The sequence below is a fragment of the Archocentrus centrarchus genome, chromosome 20 (genome assembly GCF_007364275.1).
Source record: "Archocentrus centrarchus isolate MPI-CPG fArcCen1 chromosome 20, fArcCen1, whole genome shotgun sequence".
NCBI classification, from domain to species: domain Eukaryota; kingdom Metazoa; phylum Chordata; class Actinopteri; order Cichliformes; family Cichlidae; genus Archocentrus; species Archocentrus centrarchus.
Window position 1 is genome coordinate 11,320,981 of NC_044365.1, and position 12,097 is coordinate 11,333,077.

At 40.7% G+C, this 12,097-nt stretch overlaps 1 protein-coding gene across 4 annotated transcripts in view; it reads right to left on the reverse strand.

Annotated features, from left to right (window-relative positions):
* Positions 1-12,097, reverse strand: part of waca (WW domain containing adaptor with coiled-coil a) — a 36,146-nt gene that overhangs the window by 6,084 nt on the left and 17,965 nt on the right. For all 4 annotated transcript variants that reach the window (XM_030756963.1, XM_030756962.1, XM_030756965.1 and 1 more), the window contains exons 4-7: positions 7,522-7,613; positions 6,765-6,880; positions 6,542-6,657; positions 955-1,206 (exon numbers count right to left, since the gene is read on the reverse strand). In XM_030756963.1, the coding sequence (XP_030612823.1) occupies positions 955-1,206; positions 6,542-6,657; positions 6,765-6,880; positions 7,522-7,613 (576 nt within the window). The remainder of the gene's footprint in view (positions 1-954; positions 1,207-6,541; positions 6,658-6,764; positions 6,881-7,521; positions 7,614-12,097) is intronic.

A 12,097-nucleotide genomic window follows, 5' to 3' on the forward strand; every position in this document is an offset into this window, starting at 1 on the left:
CCTCCTCATTTTTTGACTGTTTTTTCACTAGTTTTGCATTTGGCTAAGGTCATTGTCACTACTGGTAGCATGAGGTGATACCTGGACCCTACAGAGTCCAACTCCTCCAGGATGGCACATCAATATATGCACATCATTAATATCTCTACATGACCTTTATTTACCTTTGTAAATATGAAAATACATATGAGTGCCCAATTGCCTCTATATACATATCTGATATACAAAACATCTCTACCTCTCTATTTTGTAAAGCACTTTAAGTGGCTGTTTAAAAAACAGCTCAGTTGCAGAGGTACTGTACTGCTGCTCTGATGGGCTGGATCACATATTCAAAAACCAGTAAGGAAGCTTGATGTTCCCATTACTATGTCAGGGTTTACACCATGAGCTGGTACCACAAGAACTCTCATTCATAAGGCTGCTGAGGAAGGCTTGTGTCAGCATACTCCCAACATAAGGATGGAAAACCTTTCCATTACCGTCAACCTCAATTGGATGTGTCTATCAAATTCAAGCAGGATGACTTCTAGTGGCCTCTAGCAGCCATCCAGTACATTGCAACACCTTACAGAAAAATCTGTGCGGTCATTCCCATTTTTACAATTACTGCATCTCATCCCACTATGACAGCTGAATTTTTCCTTTGTGTGAGACTTGATCAGATGACATGTTCTTTTCTAGCATACCCTGGCTGTGAGGCATTCTTCATCAAGACAGCAGCTATGCAAACAGCATAGCACTATGACAATGTCAAGTTAGTACTCTACTCAGACTAACAAGACAGATTATGTCAAAGCCTCTGACACAAAGCTGTCAGACCAGAAGGTGATAACAGTACAGTTTATAATTTCAGTGTCTCCCTGTAGCCATCAATCACTGTCTCTGCTGCTAGCTTGTCATCAAGACAAGTTGAATGTGTCATGTGGATCTTAAATCTCTGTTTTCTCTTACCTTCATTGATTTTTGCCATGTCCACACTGGCATTGTTTAGCTGCAGGGCAGTCTGAAGTGCTGGCAGAAGCTGCCGAAGCAGATTGGGGTCCTGGAGGAGTGGAGGAGCTGGGGATTGAAGGACTGGGGACACGGGCACCGTAGATGCCGACGATCCAGGGGGGCCCGATGAGGGATTCAAGCTCCCAGAGCCTGATGATGACTGAGACTGGGTGGCAAGTGCTGCTGCAGGCTTCTCCACCTGGGCTGACTCTGTAGAGAAAAATGATAAAGATGCTGTCTCAAAAAAGAAGTCATAATTTCAAGTTCATGGTCCGAGTTAAAATGTGAAATCTTGTGCTAAAAACACAGCATTCATTTGAAATAGGCCTGCCCAGCAACATTCATTCAGTTTCTAGTACAGGGTGATCTGCACAGGGTGAATGCAAGTAAGCCTCTACTATTGCTTCCTTTCAACGTTTATAACATTTGAGCAAGTGAGATGCCTGGTCAAATAGTGTGCATGTAAATGCTGCATGTATATCTTGTGCTTCTGTTTGTGATCTAAGAGTACTTTAAACCACCATGTTGTGGCATTTGATTAGGCTTTATATTTTCTGCTAACAGATTGTCTTTTACTGGAACCCTGAGCCCTAAGCCTACAACTCAGAGCCCTGTACATGACTTTCACAGTAAGACTGTCCATTAAGGGGAGCAATAATATGAACAAAATGAAACCCTTTTGATCCACATATATACACTGCTCAAAAAAATAAAGGGAACACTTAACACAATATAACTCCAAGTAAATCAAACTTCTGTGAATTCAAACTGTCCACTTAGGAAGCAACACTGATTGACAATCAATTTCACATGCTGTTGTGCAATTGGAATAGACAACAGGTGGAAATTATTGGCAATTAGCAAGACGCACTCAATAAAGGAGTGATTCTGCAGGTGGGGACCACAGACCACTTCTCAGTACATATGCTTTCTGGCTGATGTTTTGGTCACTTTTGAATGTTGGTGGTGCTTTCACACTCGTGGTAGCATGAGACGGACTCTATAACCCACACAAGTGGCTCAGGTAGTGCAGCTCATCCAGGGTGGCACATCAATGCGAGCTGTGGCAAGAAGGTTTGCTGTGTCTGTCAGCATAGTGTCCAGAGGCGCTACCAGGAGACAGGCCAGTACACCAGGAGACGTGGAGGAGGCCGTAGGAGGGCAACAACCAAGCTACCTCTGACCTTGTGCAAGGAGGAACAGGAGGAGCACTGCCAGAGCCCTGCAAAATGACCTCCAGCAGGCCACAAATGTGCATGTGTCTGCACAAACGGTTAGAAACCGACTCCATGAGGATGGTATGAGGGCCCGACGTCCACAGATGGGGGTTGTGCTCACAGCCCAACACCGTGCAGGATGCTTGGCATTTGCCAGAGAACACCAGGATTGGCAAATTCGCCACTGGTGCCCTGTGCTCTTCACAGATGAAAGCAGGTTCACACTGAGCACGTGACAGACTGGAGATACCGTGGAGAGTAATCTGCTGCCTGCAACATCCTTCAGCATGACCAGTTTGGCAGTGGGTCAGTAATAGTGTGGGGTGGCATTTCTTTGGAGGGCCGCACAGCCCTCCATGTGCTCGCCAGAGGTAGCATGACTGCCATTAGGTACCGAGATGAGATCCTCAAACCCCTTGTGAGACCACATGCTGGTGCGGTTGGCCCTGGGTTCCTCCTAATGCAGGACAATGCTAGACCTCATGTGGCTGGAGTGTGTCAGCAGTTCCTGCAAGATGAAGGCATTGAAGCTATGGACTGGCCCGCCCGTTCCCCAGACCTGAATCTGATTGAGCACATCTGGGACATCATGTCTCGCTCCATCCACCACAGACTGTCCAAGAGTTGGCAGATGCTTTAGTCCAGGTCTGGCAGGAGATCCCTCAGGAGACCATCCGCCACCTCATCAGGAGCATGCCCAGGCATTGTAGGGAGGTCATACAGGCACGTGGAGGCCACACACAATACTGAGCCTCATTTTGACTTGTTTTAAAGACATTACATCAAAATTGGATCAGCCTGTAGTGTGTTTTTCCACTTTAATTTTGTGTGTGACTCCAAATCCAGGCCTCCATTGGTTAATAAATTCGATTTCCATTGATGATTTTTTTATGTGATTTTGTTGTCACCACATTCAACTTTGTACAGAACAAAGTATTCAATGAGATTATTTCATTAATTCAGATCTAGGATGTGTTATTTGAGTGTTCCCTTTATTTTTTTGAGCAGTGTATATTTATTTTGCTCTTGCAGGAAGAATTCAGAATTGATTTTTTTGTTGATTTAGTTGTTAATATTAAACATGGCACAAAAAAAGTGAAAAGTTAACGTTTAATGGCTGCAAATGTAGAAAAATTATCTTTTTTTTTTAAGAGTCACCTCGTAACTGTTAAATGTTTTTGAAAGTAGAATACTGTGGAGACTAACACCAGCTTTTGTTTTATTTTAATAAATCCTAAGACGAGTGCAGAAATGTCAACCTTGACTGATAAATGTGATTGTGAAAGCTCCAATTTTTGCATTATTGGTAGCGTATACAGCTGAAGACATCTGACACATTTGTTACAGGCAGTAGCTAGAAGCACCATAATTACTGCCTTAGTTACTTGCTTAAGTTCGAGGCTTGTCAACCACACAAAAAAGTGTACACCTGCCTTCATATTAAAATGTACCACTATGCAACAACTGCAAGCAGAAAAAAGAAAAAGGAATGATGATTTTACGGACACAGGGATTTATGTGGTCATGTTATGTCAATTCAATGCATAATCATGCATGACAGTATTTGATGATTTTGTGTCTTCACATTAGGGCTTTTGTGGAAGATAATTTTTGATATTTTATTTTGCCAACTTAGTCTGCATCCTTGATAAAGAAGTTCAATATGTTAACTTTAATTACCTTGTAAAGCTAAACTACTGAAAAGCACTAAAAGGTGGTTTCTCTTTCATGTTTTGTTTTAAGAAAGAGTCAAGAGTGGCACACAGACATCCACAGACTGGAGACTTATGTATGACTAGTGAGCATAGTGGAGCCCGTTTCTGTGTCTGACAAATATCAGAGCTTACAACCTATCCTGAAGCAATGTTAGGTAAGCTTAATGCCACATGTTCTTCACCCTGATGATTTAATAGTGTATGTTATGGCTGCCCGTTTGTTCATTTAGAAGCTGCAAAGCATCTTTCACGTGCTTTATTTAGGTCCCACAACTTAACAATTTTGTCCAGTTTAAGACAAAAATTCCCAACAGATAATTTTGTGTAATGAGCAAGTGCATGCTCACAGCGCTTTAAATATATTGGCAATTACTGTCTGCTGGAATGACTGTGGACGGTTGGAAAATGTTAACATATTGCGCAACCCAAAGTGTATGTTGTGCTTCTGTGAATCAGAAGGATTTAATGAAGACATCTGTCAGGTATGTCACGTATTCATCAACAGTCTGTTAAAGAGGAAGCGGCATAAGGAGTGGTTAATAGATATTCAGAAATGGGTTATTTATGATAAATGACATTATTCAGCAGCAGCACACATCTGCTTCACTAAAATGCTCATTTACTCATCAGAAGATTACTACTAACAAAAGTTCACCGTTTTGCCTGGAACTACCTTATCGCAGCCTTGCTTGAATTCCTATTACAATAATACAAGAGATCTACCCAAGGAAATCTTTTATCATTACTCAAAACATACAGTATCAAGATCAGTCCACCCAAACAACTATTTCCATCTACACACAGACATGTTTTGTTGTGTCATTGAGAAAGCAGTCAATATTGAACAACAGCAAACACAGGGACAATAGGCAGACTCAGTAACAGATTGTGGGGATTTTTAAAGAATATAAAATCTCACATGTTGAATAAGTGTGTAAAACACCTCTTTAAAACTTTATACTACGTTTTATTCATATCGGCATTTCACATTTAAAGTTAGCAAAGGACAACACAGTGATGCAGTGAGTAGGACTGTGGCCTCACAGGAAGGAGGTCCTGGGTTTGAATTCACTGGCTGGCTAGGGCCTCTCTGTGTGGAGTTTGGATGTTCTCCCTGTGACTGCGTGGGTTTTCTCCAATTGGTGTTAACTGTTGATTCTAAATTGGCTGCAGGTGTGAATGTGAGCAATAATGGTTCTCTCTCTCCCTCTGTGTTAACCCTGTAAGAGACTGGTGACCTGTCTTGCACCCTTCCTCTCTCTTAAGGACAGTGTTGATAGGCTCCAGCCTGTCCATGACCCTGAACTGAATAAGCGGTTAAGAAATGGAATGGATGATTAGTGTGCAAAAGTGACATTTTTTGGGGGGCTCAATAGTGACTCCCAAAACACAACCTCAGACAAAAATAAAACTTCAATGTTGTTAGGTTTGGGTCTCTCTGTGACTCAGCAAAAGTGTTTATAAGATGCATAACTCTCTAACACCACTGTAGTCTACAGATGTGACTGTAGTTGCAGCATCTCAGGAGTGAGTTCCCTTCTCACTCCCTGTTCTTTCAGTGCTCAAATACATAGTCATCAGGAATGTCAGAGACTAGCTGACTACTTGTTTTAGTACTGTCCCTAGTACTTCAGTATTGCCCTTGCTATTCGGCAACAGAAATTATAGTCTGTTAAACTAAACATATTTTATTAATGTCCAACACTTGTTTTCTGGGTCTAACATGTTATACAGCCACTAACTGTGGCTGCAGTCCCAGCAGATGGCAGCACCAGTTTATCTATGATGAGAAGTTGTGAACATAGAAGTTGTAAAGTCAGATGGATTACAGCTGCATTAACCAGTGTGATTCTGCAGTGGGAAATAAACAGTTTGATGCACATTGTGTCAGAATGAACTGGAATACAACCACTCGAACAATGCAATGTATCACATTCAGCACAAGCGAGTGAACGCCAACCCGCAACAAAAGAAGGCTGCTGGTGATAGCACAGTTAGCGACACTGAAACTATGCTATTCCCAGTACTGTGTGTGCACGGCATAAAATGCATTTACAATAGCATTTAAAATATGTATCAATTATTGAAGAATGTGATTATTAGAATGTAGTTCTAATGAACAATGTTTAACCTCTCATTGTGATTTCATTCCAAACTAACTGACTGTAACAAAGTCAACCCAACTTGGCTGAACAGATGTCAAAAATAATAACTAATTGGATAAACTGAGATATGTCCCCCCAACTTAACTTCACAACAATTATTAATGGACTTGAACTTAATTAGTTTTAGATCACTACCATAGTACACAGCTTAAAACCACAGCAGCACTGTTTAGTCATTTGCAGTCTCAGTTTGGTAAAAATTCCTTAGCACTGATCTGCCAAAGATGGACTCATCACTACTCATCACTGATGAACCAGTAACAATCTTTAAATGCATTTTATTTAGATTTGTTGAAGGACCGTTATGGAACTGGATAAATCTCTCCCAATCCAAGCAAAAGAAACACAACATAAAAAAAATATGTACACAAAGCAGTTGTGCTGTAGCATGATCATACATAGCAGACCGATTAAAAAAATGTGTTTTGATAGTGTATGGAGTACTTACTAGGGCCAGTAAAGCCTGGGGCTGCCGATGCTTGCATCGCCTCCCTTCTGTAGTCCCTGTCCTTGGGGAAACTGTTGACAACAGCAGTCTTTGTTGCCTCTTTTTGCCTCTGTTCTCTATAAAACACAACACCGACTAATTGCTGCAATCTTTATGTGACAATATTGTGACAAAGTTCCAGCCTTTAAAATGAAATACTTTTAGCTACAGGGATCTTAGCTACCTCTCCAGCCATTCTTTGGGCTTCTCCCACTGGGACACTTCTGTCCTGCAGTTGTAATAGTATTTCTTTCCAGAGGAACTGATGTGCTCTGACCAGTCGTCACCAGGTTCATAAGGCTGAGAAAAGAAATATTCAGGAACACAAGGCCAACGAGACAGAATGCAATTTTGCGTGCATGTGTGTCTGTGCTGGGAGGGTCTGATGCAAGAGCTTGTAATGCAATCTGAAATGTACAAGAGATTTTGGGATGAAAGCAGAAAGCCTAGGAAGGCTGTTTGCAGAGAAGCTTTGTAAGTGGGAGGGAAGGCTTATTCTAGAGACAGCTTTGATTGTTATGGCATCAGACTGAAACTGTTCGCTTTTTAAAACATTGCTGTATTGTCACAAAGTTTTGCGCTTCATTTCCAGTATTTAGAAATAACTTTACAATGTAATCCTGCATTTCCATCATGCGTTATTATGCCACTGTTAGCATCAATACTGTGAGGTAAATGTACACAGAAGAACACAAACCTAAAACTTATACTGTTTTTATTTAAAGTTATTTCCGCTCTTTTTGTAATAAGTGTAAGTGAATTGTGCTTTAAGAATGTCAGAGTGGAACTTGCATTAAATGCAAATACAACAAACTTACTTTCAAACCCGTGAAACTACAAATTAGCAGGTACTACTGCCAGGAAACAATTACATCTATTGCACAGGATAAACAGTGTTTAGTCCATTACAGCCTCCTGTGCTAAGGAAGAGCAGTACTTACTGTGTCTGAAGTCTTGCTGGGGTTAGAATGTGAGTTGGAGCTATGAAGGGAACTGTGGTTGTGAGAATTTTCCTGTGGAGAATAACTGGTCCCTGCAGTGAAACACAAGCAGAGGGAGAGATCCATGAGTAACAAAAAACAATCAATCAATCAAAACAATAAAATGCCTAGCTCACTGACATAACTGTGAATGCCTGGATGAAGCTGGTGTCCTGAAGCAGAGCATTGTGGTAAGCACCAACATTCTCTCAACTAACTTGACTTTCAGTTTGTACTATTTAAATTCCATTAATATAATAGTGTTTTAATGGTTTTATTTATTGCACCTACCTGGTCTAGCAAATAATCCTAAATTTAAAAATCTCAGTATTAAACTGCCTACTTAACAAATCTACCAACATTATAACAGGTAACAAAACAAGTATCGCACAGACTGTAACAGTGTACATATTTTCATTTCTACCCAGCTATTATTAGATGTTACAAGAGTGTGCATTTTGGGATAATGTGCCCTAACATTTTTAAACTGCTTTGTATGTTAGTGAGGCAGACCACAGCGTGTGTGACAGACAGGCTTCTGGTGATTACTGTTTTTTGCACATACAGCACAAGGAGTGAAGGACTCAGTGAGCATCACTCTGCACAGACTACGGTCTTTAGCAGTCTGTGCACATACAGGTACTGCCACAATGTGCTATGTCCAGTAATGCAAAATAAATGTTTCAGCTTGTAAACGTCACCAGATTCTAAACCGTCTCATTTAATAAAGCATTTTACTATAAAATCATAGGAGCATCAGGGTTCTAGCCAGTGGTTGATCGCCTGGCACTACGCCATGCTGATGTCGATTTGCGCCAGGCTGAGAATTTCATCAATTCGCAACCTATCAAGCAGGTGCGCACCCCGCATACCACCCTGTTGCCTGAGTGCCAGCAAGCTGGCACCGCATTTAGCGTTAGCGAGCTACTCATTAGCAAGCCAACGCTAAATCGCAAAAAAACAAAACAAAAACAAAACACACACACACACACACACACACACACACACACACACACACACACACACACACACACACACACACACACACACACACACACACACACACACACACACACGTGTGCCAGACTGAAATTTTTTCTAGCTAGAACACTGAACATCTTAGGTTTCCCACTCAAGAAATAATTTGAGCATATTTCCAGGATATGGTCTGAGACAAGGATGGTCAAACAGATTAGACCCAGATTAATAAGATTGTGCAGGTGTCTTCCTCATATAGGATATATGAGGAAGTCGCCTGCACAATCTCCAGTACTGAAGATAATGTATATAATTAGAATCATCACAGAATACCACCAGGGAAGTGTGTTTGATCCCTCAAAAATCTATTCTGCCTCAGGACTATGATTCCACACTTGGGATGCGTATCTTCAGGATTTTTTTCAATTGTTTTTTTTGGGGTTTTTTTTTTTTTTTTGCAATTTTGCCTCTGTAAACAACAATGGATTTTAAATCAAAGAATCAAGATGTGACTGAAGTACAGACTTTCAAGCTTTAAGAGGTTTAACAAAAGTATTGCTTTAACTGTTTAGGAATCATACCGATACTTCCTCAATTTCACAGTCTCAAAAGTACTGACTGACAAGCAGTTGGTATCTTTTCACTGAACCCCTCAGTATGAGGTCCAAAGAGATGTGGATGCAAGTGAACAAGTCCATCGTTAGCAGGGTTCTAGCAAGAAAAAATTCACAGGCAGGTGCTAATGGACCAGGGGGGTGTTGGGTTGTGTTCCCTACCAAATGACCACTTGCTAGAGCTAACGGCTGCACTGCTAGCCGGTTGCAATCCATTCTGGTAGCTAACAGCGGAAATTCTCAGCCCAGTGCAACAGTACCTCAGCAAGACGCAGTGCCGGGCGATCAGGTGTTACCTAGAAACCTGAATTAGGCTGAAAAACCAAAATAAACCTATTAAATAGCAGGACCCTGAGATGCTGCCTCCTTGTTGGCCACTCCATAAGCTCTCCTTCCACTGAAGCACCCCAATTTTAAACTTAAATCGTCTAATGGTGCGGTGCTAAAACCCAAAGCTAAAGGTGTCCAGAGCTGTTAAAGACAGACTCATTTTAACAAGACCCATCACTAGTGGGGATATCCTCTGTGATTAATGAAAATATTAAATAAATATAGAAATCAGGATAAATTATGCAGGGTTTTAGCCTCATATATTATCATAGCATTAGCAGCCTGAAATCCTCCATGTCGTTTACTCTCCACTTCAGCTAACTACAGCCAAAGTGTACAAAGGGTACTAAACATCCAGGAATATGAATATTGTGTTGCATATATTTGAAGTGTAAAGAACACATGGCTCTACTCCTTGTGGTTTTGGAGTCTATTCAATTCAATTACAATTCAATTCCATTTTATTTATATAGCACCAAATCACAACAAATAGTTGCCTCAAGGCACATGTGTGAGGTTTTGCCTTTCCCGTTTTTAGACCAGAAAGGCAAAACCTCACAGATGGATGGATGGATGGATGGATGGATGGCATGACAATAACCTCCTGCCTTATTTTGCATGAGAGCATGAAAACTTAACTTGAGCCACAAGGAATCTTGCAATAAATGGTATGGCACCCAGAGAACCTGGATTTAAACATCATGGTCTCAGCCACAGTGAGCCACAGTCTCTTCATGATTACACGAAGAGAGTGAGAACATTCAGACAGCCTAAATATTCACCCAAGAACTGAGGCAGATTCAAAGACTCACCTGGCAAGTACCTTGAAAAACTGCAAAATTTTACTGAGAAGTGGAGCTGTTTACAAGCAGTGTGTGTGTGTGTTAGGTTTCTTTGGTTTGCTGCACATGAATGAAGTTTGGTGATAAAATAAAATTCATGGAATTATTTCTTAAGTTTACTTTTTAACTGCACCATATTCACACAGTATGTGCTAATTTGTGGCCAGTTGGAAACTACAAATACCTTTTTCTTTTGAATTGCACTGACCATCAAGAACTATGTAGCCTGATCTCTGAGTCAGTCAAAGTCAAATGTTAGAAATGGAAATTCTAACACTATGGTGTGCGATTCTATTTTTGGATCCACTTAACGTTGTAAAGGTGGGTTAACGTATCCCAGTTAACGCTGCTCAAAAACCCACCTTGCTTTGCGAAATTATCAAACTTTCCATGAAAATGTTTTCTCCAGCATTTATACTTCCGAATTCTGGATCTGATAAAGATGCAGACTGTTACCTCCTTAAAACACAGTTTGAAATAATTTGGCAATGAGAACAAAAAAGGGCATTTTTCTGCCCCTTTCCACATCCAGCATATATCATTTCAGGGCTATATGTATTTCAAGAAAACCTTACATAGAGCTTTCAAGTTTGTACAAACATGAAGAGTTTAAAGGTTGTTCAAACTCAATCTACTGATAACTAGATGTAATCTACTGTTGTGGGAGCACTTCTTTTGCTCTCGTGAATTAAAAAAAAACAAGAGAAACCTTTTCACTTGTGTGAAAATGGGTTTCAAACAGGGTTAAAAATTCAACAGGGAAATCTCAACAACAACAAGCTTTCACAACAAATTTCCCACTACATCCCCCAAATAATCACCAAATTCTGAATGCTATTCATTCTCACACATTATGTATGTGCCTTGGGCTCCCTCCGGATGAGCTGGAGGATGTAGCTGGGGAGAGGGAAGCCTGGGCTTCTCTGCTTAGGCTCCTGCCCCCGCGACCCGGCCCCAAATAAGCGGAAGAGAATGGACAGATGGATGGACATTATGTATTACTGTAGATTAGGCTGCAATTATTTTTAAAAAGACTAATTGTACTAATACTTCTACACACAGATACAGTTTCAATTTATTATATGTTATATGTAATACGTGCACACATTTCACTAAACTGACACAGGTGCAGGAAAAACAAGTCAACAAGCAGATAATCGACGCAAACACTAATGCTAGCTGTGAAAACAAAAAACCTTCAGGTAACAAGGGGTTAAACATTAACCAACTAATGCTGCCATGTAGATGAGTCTTCACCAACATGAAATGATTCAGGATAAACTTAAAATTCCTAAATTCATGTAGTGTTTAGAGTGTTTCAGCATGTAACTGTGGGCCTGCCAGTCTAAACTGGCAACAATTTACTTAAATGGATTGAAAGCAATCATGAAGCTTTCGTGGCCCTTACAGTCACTAATCTTCTCCTTACCCATCTATTCTCCACTCCTCTCCAACCACCACCACCACACACACTGTCTTTCATCCAAACTGCATTCAATCACTCACAGACCAGAAGGATAAACTCGTGTTTGCAAATACTTAATTTAAATTAGGGCTGGACGACAAAACGATAAAAATAAGTATCGCGAAATAAGTTTCCTCCATATAAATATCAGACATGGTCAAAATAAAGTCAATTAAACTCATTCTGTCCATGTTTTGACAGATACCACACAAGGCCAATGACAACAGCACCGAGCCGAACCAATCACTGCTGGAACAGTTAGTGCCATGCTAGGTCAGGTTGACATGCACAGCACAGAGCGTAGGAGG